The 10,495-nt window shown below is 46.2% G+C and overlaps 4 protein-coding genes across 4 annotated transcripts; 1 reads left to right on the forward strand and 3 right to left on the reverse strand.

The window, feature by feature from the left end:
• Window positions 1-214: 214 nt before the first annotated feature.
• Window positions 215-1,062, reverse strand: M438DRAFT_350258 (uncharacterized protein). The gene has a single exon (XM_029906587.1). It carries the CDS (start codon window positions 936-938, stop codon window positions 585-587), a length of 354 nt encoding a protein of 117 aa, XP_029754893.1. The 5' UTR covers window positions 939-1,062; the 3' UTR covers window positions 215-584.
• Window positions 943-4,698, reverse strand: M438DRAFT_350259 (uncharacterized protein). The gene is made up of 3 exons (XM_029906588.1): window positions 2,993-4,698; window positions 2,523-2,937; window positions 943-2,451 (listed from the first exon to the last, which is right to left on the reverse strand). The coding sequence occupies exons 1-3, from the start codon at window positions 4,598-4,600 to the stop codon at window positions 1,052-1,054; spliced, it is 3,423 nt and encodes a 1,140-aa protein (XP_029754894.1). The 5' UTR covers window positions 4,601-4,698; the 3' UTR covers window positions 943-1,051.
• A 694-nt stretch (window positions 4,699-5,392) lies between these two features.
• On the reverse strand, window positions 5,393-6,266 carry M438DRAFT_246958 (uncharacterized protein; the record flags this gene model as incomplete). The annotated part of the gene is made up of 3 exons (XM_029899597.1): window positions 5,393-5,472; window positions 5,532-5,696; window positions 5,750-6,266. Coding segments are annotated over 3 exons (762 nt in total), but the record flags the coding sequence as incomplete, so codon positions are not given.
• Window positions 6,267-8,748: 2,482 nt separating this feature from the next.
• On the forward strand, window positions 8,749-9,856 carry M438DRAFT_360318 (uncharacterized protein; the record flags this gene model as incomplete). Its single annotated transcript, XM_029907423.1, has 8 exons — window positions 8,749-8,767; window positions 8,828-8,852; window positions 9,131-9,137; window positions 9,190-9,280; window positions 9,401-9,588; window positions 9,641-9,651; window positions 9,739-9,757; window positions 9,806-9,856. 8 exons carry the CDS (start codon window positions 8,749-8,751, stop codon window positions 9,854-9,856), a joined length of 411 nt encoding a protein of 136 aa, XP_029754896.1.
• Between the last annotated feature and the right edge of the window lie 639 nt (window positions 9,857-10,495).

A 10,495-nucleotide genomic window follows, 5' to 3' on the forward strand; every position in this document is an offset into this window, starting at 1 on the left:
GCATTCTTTTTCAAAGGAAGTCATTCGAACGAACTACATATTCCGTCGCAATGAGAAACATATGTCAGATGTAAGATTCAATGGAAAGAAGAACGAGGGGAGAAAGCTGGTGAAGAAAGGCACCCTCGAGCGGGGCCGAAGGCTTGGCAAATGACACGAAGACACGCAAGTGCGACTCGAGAAAGGAACCTCCTTCTCTACAACAAACACCACTCGCTCGTACATCGCAACAGATCGGCTACAATGACAGGCCCCTCCTCTGTCACTGAGATTGCGGTCGCAAACCTTCAAGCATCCAATCTCCGACCGATGATCACACGCTGAAAAAGGCCTCTCTCTCAAATGGTTTCCTCCGACTTCGTCAACACGATGGATACAATCTTGTCGCTTTCGCCCAGTCAATCTCTGCAACCTATGACTCGTTTCCGGAAATCCAGCGACCGGCCAGAGCAGCATTGTGGTCGACATTTCCATGAATGCCGATGAATCCTGTGCCTCCGCTGCCGACGCTCACGTCGCCTATCTTTTGCTTGACAGTATCTATCTCTTCGACATTGCATATACCTACAGCACCGTATCCGAGATCAGAGATAACGACTTTGCCAATGTCCTGTGACGGTCGCGAATTGGCTTATGGCTATGCGAGCTCGAGAGACATCTCGGAGATCATCTTCAGCTTTTTCTATGTCGTCGATGTCGCCAGTGTCTTCGGCTCGTGTTTTGACGACTTGGAGTTGTTGCTCCTGTGAGCGAAGGCCTTCGAGTACAGCTCTTTGCGCGTTGGGGAGTCTCGTGACTTCTTTCTCTTGTGTCATCAATTCCACAGAATGTTCCTTGTCACGACTTCTATGGACCTGGTCCTGCCTACGGTATGTTAGTGCTCGAGATTGCACAACATCGCGGTTCACGCGGCTCTGCTGGTGAGCAGGACTATCCATCACTTACATCTCACAACAGCGTGGGGCCATTATCACCGTCTGCTTACAACTGTTGAGCTGTACCTGTTTGTTCATCAAATATATCGTAATCAACTCAAGCTCTATATCATCATCTATACATCATTACCCTCGTGAATCTCTGTACGATCAGTCTCAATATAACTCTGTATCAAAGGCAGAAGAGTTTTCATCCCGAATGGTTTCGTAACCACATCATTAAATCCCCATTCAAGTGCATTCTGTAGGAACGCTCGAGCATTGCCCGTCACCGCGAAAACAGGTATATGCGAGTGTAACAGTCCACTCTTTTGCCATTCTCGTATATGACGCACGCAAGTTTTGCCATCCATGACGGGCATCTCCAGGTCACAGAGGATGATAGAAAACTGCCTTCTAGATTCATGGCTGTGGTCATCGGATGTGCCGTTCCACCATGTTGAGCTTTTGAGAATTGAGAGGGCTTCTTCGCCGTGGTTGGCGCATGTGACTTCCATGCCGTGCTTGCGTAGTTGGCGCGCCAGCAATTGTTGGTTGATGATGTTGTCTTCCACGATCAACACACCACGGCCAACAAGGGAGACCTCGGGTCTTTCAGGCTGGGTCTCTGGGGAAGCCTTCGTCTCAGAATTTGACATCTGCAGAGTTTTGCTGGGTGTTAAATTGTTCAAATTAGGATCTGTGGCTACCGGAGCGAGTTTGTGGCCTTTCAGGGAGAAGGAAAATGTGCTGCCTTGGTCGAGTTTGGAGGCGACGCCAATGTGACCTCCGTGGAGCTCGGTCAGCTGGCGTGAAATGAAGAGCCCCAATCCTGAGCCTCCGTACTGGGCATGAGTTCGGGGTGACGACTGTCGGAATCGAGTGAACAACGCGTCCATCTGTTCTTCAGATAGACCTGGACCAGTGTCCTTTACTGAAAAGTGTACATATACCTCTTCTTCCTTGGGGAATTCAGGAAATGTGCCGACTGAATTGTTGGATTCCGGACTTGACGGCGCGTACCTGATTCCTGGCAGTTTGGACTGCGTAACGGAGGCTGCTAGTGAAATATGCAACTCCTTCTTCTCCCTATCCGCCAAGAACTTTACTGCATTCCCAACAAGATTGATCAGAATCTGCAGAGTCCGTCCAGGATCTATAGACACAGTCCTTTGTGTGTCTTTGAGTAGGTGCGAATTTTCAAGCTGCACGAAGCTTTCGATACCAGAGGCACGCATGCTGCTTTCGAACATCTTCAGTACCTGCCGGATCAGGCTGCCAGGACATGCTGGAACCGGACATATGGTGAGAAGATTCGAGTCGAGCTTGGACATGGTAAGAACGTCGTCGATTAATTGCTTCTGGTGGCCACCGCAATACAATATAGTGTCTATCGCTGCGGAACACTTCTGTGTGATTATGGATGGAGGTGATGCAGCTTTGTGAGCTTTTTGCAGTTGATTGAGCAAATCTTCGGCCTCCTCCGCACATTGAATAATGGCATGTAGAGGATTTCGCATCTCGTGTGAGACCATGTCTGTCCAGCTGTCAGCTTCTCGATTGTACCGAAGAACCCGCGATACTGCCAAAGCACACGAGATAGCTTACCCATAAAATTCTCTTGTGCCCGCTTGGCCTCCAACGCAGCTTCCATTTTGGCGTTCGTTTCTCGTAAATGGGCTACTTCAATAGAGTAGTCTATGGTTATACCAGTCACAGCCTTCAAACTTCCATCTCCATTGACTTCGGCATATGCGGCAGATCGTAGATATGCAACATCCGGCTGGCTGTTGTTACTCTCACTTCGACGCAACACTCGCCACTCATGCAATGCTGATGAGATTCCCTCCTTCAGTGACTGCCATTGTTGGTGGACATTCTGCAAATCATCAGGATGAACCGTCGCTAACCATGGTTTCAGGCTATTATTTTCCACTGCTTCTTTGGATATGCCAATGAGCTTGAGCCAAGCATCATTCGCAAATTGGATGCTACCATCAGGATTCAAGACGTAAATTCCAACCTATTCTGCACGTTAGATAAGTCAAACATCAGAACAGGAAAGTGAGATGACCTACTGGGGCTTGCTTGGCAAAATTGAAGAACCGGAGATCACTCTCGCGAGCCTTTTGAATACTCCGCTCAAGCTGTCTGGACAAGCTATGCTGTTCGACTTGTGCTTGGAGAATTGTTTGTTTCAACAACTCCTCTTGTGCTTCGAGAAAGACGGCTAATTTCAGGGCATCCTCAATTTGTCGGGCCATTACCCGCACAAAATGCTTGTAATCGTCGTCATACGGTCGGACTGGGTTCAGAACGATGCCCAAAGAGCCGACGGCAATACCGGAAGATAGCTGTAGCGGGCAAATGACAAGGCTGGTGCAAGCAACTCCTTTGTACTGGCAACCTTCGAGCAAGGCTGCGACTTGGCCCCCATCACTGCTCCTGAGCACGACCGGTTCGAGACTCTCCAGACTTTTTTGGACAAGGAGTGCATACCCGCGTGCAGAGGTAAGATTCAATACGTTGCTAGTTGCAAGATTGCTTTCCGGCCAGCCAACTGATCCCTGACAAAGCCATTCTCCGGTGGTTGCAGCCTGATCGCCATGCACTTGACTCGATATCGAGGCCATCTGTTCCCCAACAGTGTGAATGGATATCATGGGAGTATCTTCCTTGCCGTCTTCGAGAACATGAAGTACGTTTTTCCATAGAGTCTTCTGGTCCGTAGCTCGGGAGGCAACACTGCTCAGTCGCAGCAAGCTCGTCATCCTCGATCGGGATAGTACCTCTCCTGTGACTTCAGTGACTTGATAATATATGCCTTGTACTTTTCCACCGTCATCGAAGAGAGGAATATAATCGTAGGAGAAATACGTCTCGTGGAGTGAGCCATTGCGTTCCATTAGAGGTCCTGGTTGAGCAGCATAGCTCACGGTTTTCATTGTAGTCTCTACTTCCTGGCATACCAGCTCGTAAGTGTCCCAATACGGAAAGTCGGTTTTCATCGAGCGTCCAAATTGTTGTGGATGGAAGGATGGAATGAGTTCTGCATATGGCGCGTTGTAGATCACGATCCTTTCGGGGCCCCAGAATACTCCTACCGGCTTCGAGTTGCAAATCACAGATTTGGCAATCTCTTTCAAAGCTTTGGGCCAGGAAGCGATAGGACCTAATGTTGAGCTTCCCCAATCGAACTCGTCGACTAGACGCTGGTATGGCGAGGGCGCCATTGGAACCAACGGCAGAGTTTCTTTGGTCGCCTTTCTGTAGTTATACAATGAAGCACTGTCCGAGATATGATGGTCGATCGAGCATGCGTTCAGGCTGGATGCGACAATGGGCGTCCCGCTGATGATTCGCCATCTTTTTTGTAAAGTCGTCGCCGACCATGATACGTCCTGAAAATGCCGGTCACCGTAGAGCTCGTCCCCACGCTGAACGATCCAGGAGTGAAATGCATTTAGTAAACTGTCGCTCTCCTTCGCAGCGTGTATTGTCGTGAGTGCGACATAGGTCCGGCATGAGGAGAAGGCTTCGTTGTAGAACGAGAACGCCAGATCCTTATTGATATTATTGGCATCTGCCAAATCGATGATGAAAGTTGGCCGGTTGTCATGCTGGAGATACTCTAGCAGTGTTGTCGCAACGAGCTCGCCGGGCGGAGGCACCCGCGATGCGTTCATGTTTGCCAAGCTGCTGACTAGTCGTCGATAAACATTGGCTGCACTATTGTGCTCCCTGCATCAAGCTCTCGGAAGAATTGAATAACAAGAGCTTGACGTCTACCAATTACACGTCAACAACCCGCGGAATGGAAGAGAGAGTAAAGCAGAATGAGAAGGCTCGAAGATCGCGTAGTTCTAGACCGTCCGAGTCCCAGCGGATAGCTCCGCGTCCAGCTGTTCCAAGGCTAGCTCTGAACCTTATAGTTATGCATGATTCTTTGTTGTTGCATAAAATAGGCATGCCTTATCCCCAAGTCTGTCATGCTTCTCGCTCTAGAAGTACAGCGAATTGCGATAGGCCGGCTCTGTCATCAATTCCCGTCAACCTGAAAATCCGTGGAGAAACGAGCAGCTCTGGTTAGAACATTGGATTTTGGCTAATCGGATTAGGTACTTCAGGTCATGCATAACTGATGGATGCTTTCGAAGCAGTATTACGGATTATACAAACGGTAGACTCGTAGTGTTGTTATAATTCTTCCCGTTCCCTCCAAGCTCGACCGTAAAGTCCTGTTTGACCACAATCTGATCTCCTTCAAAATCCATACTCCGCGCTGGTGTGACCAATTTGCCATTGTTCTGCTTGTCCGTCGGATTCACCGTGACCAATTCAAATTCCGAATCATCCACAGAAGTCGTTCGTGGACGAGCGAGGCGAGCAGACATCTTTGCAATGCGGCTGGTGGGTTGAGATGGATTCTCGGAGGATTTATTGTAGCCTGAAGTGGATCGGGAATGATGATTGGCTACTGTGCGGGTGATGAGAACTTTTAGGCCGGGAAGGGATGCAACGATGAGAGATGTGCACATTTCTGCTGTACACAAGACGGCTGTGGTCTATAGTCAGCGGCTTGTATGTAGGAAGATGGAGAACCAGGACAATACATACCTCCATCGTTGTCGCCAAGGTCGTAATTCGAGACTGAATAGATCATGAAGCGGCCGAAGCTGATAGCCATGGTGATAAGGCCAAGAGAAAACACCCCAATCAGTCCGAATTTCTGTCTTTGGCGCAGCTGAAGTGACTTCATGATGAAGAAAGGGATCAAGAAGACTACCAGATGGTTAGCATGTTTTCGGTCATCAACTGGTTTGATGTAGTCATACGCAACACATCAGCCGAAAAGTTAAGAGTCCAGTTGATCCAAAAGTCTGTCCACGAGTTCCAGATTGATTGTCCTTGCTTCTCGTAATCAAGAGACCAATTGTACTCGACTGGATAACAGATGAAGATGTCTACAAAGACAGCACCGACCGCTGCAAGAACCAGGTATGTGGTGGTAACCCAGAGCAAAAGTCTCATGTTTCGGAAGACATTCGGGATGAGCCACCAGTAGAAGGCCGTGATGGAGGCTTTCGGCAAGAACAAGCCAAAGTCGAAGAAGAAGCATGATGCGTAGACGGCCTTGAGATATACGACAGAGTCGGTGTAGGTTGCATCAACGAGTGGATGTGTTCGTGCAGCGTTGAGCGCTATACCTTGACATATCACAAACGCCAAAGTGAAGACATATCCCGCCCATACCAAGTAATCGGACAAGGTAAGAGCGCGTGCTTCAAGTCTCAGACGAACAAAACATCTCAAAAGAGTGATTGACAATGTCAATGTGAGTAAAACCACTTGAGCTATCTTGAATTCATGGTCAGCTGTGAAAGACGTGATAGAAGAAAGATCCAATCAACAAACTCACAATAGCAGTACTGAATTTCATCACAACCAACCAGACCACCGCGAAAAGGTCGGTCGAAAGACCCGTGGGGACCGGAGCTGACTTCTATTGCCACGAGGGACCCCAGTCAATGTGCCTAGCCGTGAAATCTACGTTTTGCCAACCTGCATTCCCACAAGCATCATACAAGGAACTCAAACGGTAGTTAGTCAACTCTAAAGTCGGTATCTCTTGCGAAGAGTAAATGCCGGTTGACAGGTCATTAGTGGTGTACGCACGGAATAACGTTAGCATGGCGTTTCCAGTTTTGTCTACAGGCTGAGCCGTCGAGATGATCTGGAAGACCATCTGACCTCTGTCGGCATAGTAGTGACACTCCAGCTGTCCAGAATAAGCATGCACTCGAGTAATGGTTCAGCTCCGTGTAACTCCGTTCGCGGATCAAGCAAGCAAGCCGTTGCGATGTTGGAAGAAATGAAACGCTGGTGTCTTTGGCAGAATCTCAGCCACAGCGTGCGACAATTTTAACAGGCAATCATGAGCCGCTCTGTCGCCCTGCAGTAAATTATGGCAGTAAACTTTTATACTTAAAAGCATGATAAGAGAAAGGAAAAGAGAGCATATAGCTAAGCTGGAAGTGCGGTAACGGAGGGTAGAACCGCCGAAACGCCGTAAAAGTTAAGCTAGAAGTGAAGGGAGCTAAGCTAGAAGCGAGGGGTAAATTGTCCGTGCACCTGATTTTGCATAAATAGTAAAGTGACGCGGCGTTGCAATACTAAGACGCGCAAACCTTAAATCCCTACTCCCTATATAGTAAACAAATCCTCGAGCTTCCTCTCTCCTCTTCTTCTTCTACTATAACTATTAAATTTATAAGTATACCCTCCCTTCCTATGCCTTCTCTTCTTATATATACCTCTAGTGTATATGCACGCTTAATAGCTATTACGCGCGCACCTACGCGCACCTACGTATACTATTACGTACCTCGAAATAGTAAAGATCTCTCTATCTAGACTTAGCGTAACCCTCGACGAAGATCTTACTTAACCTTCTTACCTCTAGCCTTTCTTTCGATACCCTACGCTCTCTCTCTACCTTAAAAGATCCCTTTACTAGGTATACACTATCGCTATAGCGCTCGCACCTATAGAAAGATCCTTTAATAAGGCATACACCTATTTTTTCACTTATTTCTTTACTTTATAAGTAAAGGATTACTTCTAATTTAACATAGCGGTACTCCTTTACTTACTTTAGGTAAATGCTATATCCTCTACGTAACTTAACGTACCTATAGGATATAGTGTCGGTTTTTCTAGGTATACCCTAGTAGTTTTTAAAACCGCCGACTAAGAGTATTCTAGGGTAAACCCCTATACTATAGGACAGTCGTTTAGATATCCTTTAGGTATTGCCTATGCTTTAGACTTACTAGCGTAGGGGTATTATAAGGATTACCCTAGGTTTAAAGACATAAACTTAACGTACCTAACTAATACCTTAGTAGCTATAGTAAGTAAACCTAAGTAAACTAACATATATACCTACCGTAGTTATAGAGGAGTCCTATAGTACTCCTTACTATACCGCTAGTCCCTTAGCCCCCCTACCTAAGCCCGCTAGTAACCCTCCTAGACCCGCTAGTAACCCTCCTAGACCCGCTAGTAACCCTCCCGAACCTGCTAGTAACCCTCCTAGACCTACTAGTAACCCTCTTAGACCTAGCCCTAAACCCCCTAAGCACTAATAGGGTAAGTAGGGTACACCTAGTACCAAAACCTACCCTAAATCCGCATTCCGTACCCTTCCTAGCGCAGAGAACCTACGTAGACTGTAGGCTACCCCTAGTAAACCCTTAGCCCGTAAGGTAGTACCTAAGGGTACTGTCCCCCTAACTAGTATACCTAAGGAGTCTATCTACGTAACTAACACTTCGTATCTAGCCGTACCTAAGGGTACCGCCTCCCTAACCGGTATACCTAAGGAGTCTATCCGTGTAACTAACACTTCGTATCTAGCTGTACCTAAGGGTACCGCCTCCCTAACTAGTATACCTAAGGACCGACGTTAGGTAATCCCTAACGAATCTAACGACGACAATATTATCTTCCTCTACGAATCGTTCGTTATACCTAGCCGTACCTATTAGAACCGCCTAGAAAACCTAGTCATTAAACCTAAACCTAGTATAAAGTCCGAACCTACTAACGGTTATACCCCTAAACCTAAGGAACCTAGTAGTAGTAAGCCTAGTAAGCGTAACCGTAATACCGAGGGTTACCTAGAGTTTAGCGCCTTCTACGCTTGCTACGAGATTACCTACTATATACCCTATATAAACGCTATAGTATATACTAGGTATTCCGTAATAACCTGCATAGCTAACCGGTATACCTAGAATAGCTTTTAGTATATCTATAGCGAGGACAAGATATGCCTAGTTTAAGGCTACGTCCGTAGAAACGTAAGGGTTTACCTTTATATACCTTAGGTTACTACTAATATACCCTAGGCATACGCGTAACCCTAGAAGCTACGTAAGCATATAGTAAAGCATTACCCTATAGGTATACCTAGATCTATATAGGTTTACCTATAGCTAACTAGTATAGGAGAACCTAGTACCTAAACCTACTAAGGGTTAGTAGCCTATAAAGGATCGCGAAGAGATCTATAGTAAGTATACCCTTCCTTATCTAGATAATCTGTTTCTAACGGAGGTGTACCTAGAGGCTACCCGTTACTACGAGTTAGTATCCCGGTAGTGTAAGGCACTATAGATTAGTTACCCTAAGTAGCTAAAGAAGAACCCTAGAAAGGAAGTAAGTATACCTACTTTATACTATTAGTTACCCGTTTGCTAATTAGGTATAGGCCCTCTTACCCCTTCGACTAGGTCTATACGTTAACGATAGTAATACGAGTTTACCTATACCTTTTAAGGTACCCCTATCGGGTTCTAAGCGTAAGCGTACCTATATTAAGGCTATATCCGATTCCGACGACACCCCTATTAGTAAACCCCCCTAGTTTAGTAAGCGTTCCTCTCGCCTTCTACCCCCTAGTGCTAGGTTTACCCCTATAGTCCCGTTAACCCGCCCCGGTCCCGTAGATAACCCTTTCGCCTCGTCGTTTAACCCTAGCGCCTTACTAGGTTTACCCCCTTCTACCTACTACGGACCTACTTCTAGTACCTTGCCTAGCTTTAGTCCTACCCGCTTCGTACCCCCCCCTACTGTTAACGAACCCGTAAAGCCTAACTATATATCCTCCGTAAGTATCTAGTATACCTGTTTATGTTATGATACTAACTAGTATATCCTAGCTTGCCTTATAGTAGGTTCGCTAGATAGTAGGTATACCTAACGGCGTCTCGTATAAGGTTTGCCCTAAGCTAGGTATTCCCTATTATTCCGACCCTAGCATATGCTCGGTTATTAAGGTATATATAGCTTGTACCCTAGTGTTACCTAATCTAACTTAGGTATAGGCAACTTTTAACGTTAGAAACTCGGGTAATCCCGACGGCCGCATTACCTAGTACTTAGTCGCTACTAAGAGACTTACGTACCTAGAGGAATCGGACGTCTCCTCTAGTTAAACCCTAGGGTAACCCTCTAGGTGCCCTAGGTTTAGACTAGGGTAAGCGCGGGTCTATTAAGGTATACTAGCTCGTTTTTGGGTACTCCCCTTAGGACGCCTCTAATATAAGCTAACCTTCTACCCTTAGGGGTATACCCTATGTATTTTAGAAAAAAGAATAAAAAAATGGGCTTACCTAAGAATCTCCCTAGATATACCTTCCCCTACCCTTTATAAAATGTGTGTATAATTGCTAGTATATCTACCTGTACCTAGATATACTAGCGGGTTTTGCGCTAACTTTGCCGAGCTTTTATCGAGCTTTTACTCCGCTTTTACTATGCTTTTACTATGCTTTTACTCCACTTTTACTATGCTTTTACTATGCTTTTACTATGCTTTTACTATGCTTTTACTATGCTTTTACTATGCTTTTACTATGCTTTTACTCCGCTTTATCTCCAGCACACCTATATACTCGCTAAGTTAGTAAGATAAGCGATTACGGTTTATGTTTTAGTTAGCGCGTAATTCGTGTTTATACCTTAATATTTCCTTATAATAATTAGGTTACCTACTATGTCGAAGTAGGACTAGT

This window comes from Aureobasidium pullulans (assembly GCF_000721785.1).
Source record: "Aureobasidium pullulans EXF-150 unplaced genomic scaffold scaffold_43, whole genome shotgun sequence".
NCBI classification, from domain to species: domain Eukaryota; kingdom Fungi; phylum Ascomycota; class Dothideomycetes; order Dothideales; family Saccotheciaceae; genus Aureobasidium; species Aureobasidium pullulans.

Bases quoted from the DNA above. Each gene is read 5' to 3' on its own strand.
- M438DRAFT_350258 (XM_029906587.1), bottom strand. From the start codon at position 938: ATGGATAGTCCTGCTCACCAGCAGAGCCGCGTGAACCGCGATGTTGTG.
- M438DRAFT_350259 (XM_029906588.1), bottom strand. From the start codon at position 4,600: ATGAACGCATCGCGGGTGCCTCCGCCCGGCGAGCTCGTTGCGACAACA. The intron at 2,938-2,992 runs GTAGGTCATCTC...CGTGCAGAATAG, and splicing joins ATTTTGCCAAGCAAGCCCCA to GTTGGAATTTACGTCTTGAA. The intron at 2,452-2,522 runs GTAAGCTATCTC...ACAGCTGGACAG, and splicing joins GGCACAAGAGAATTTTATGG to ACATGGTCTCACACGAGATG.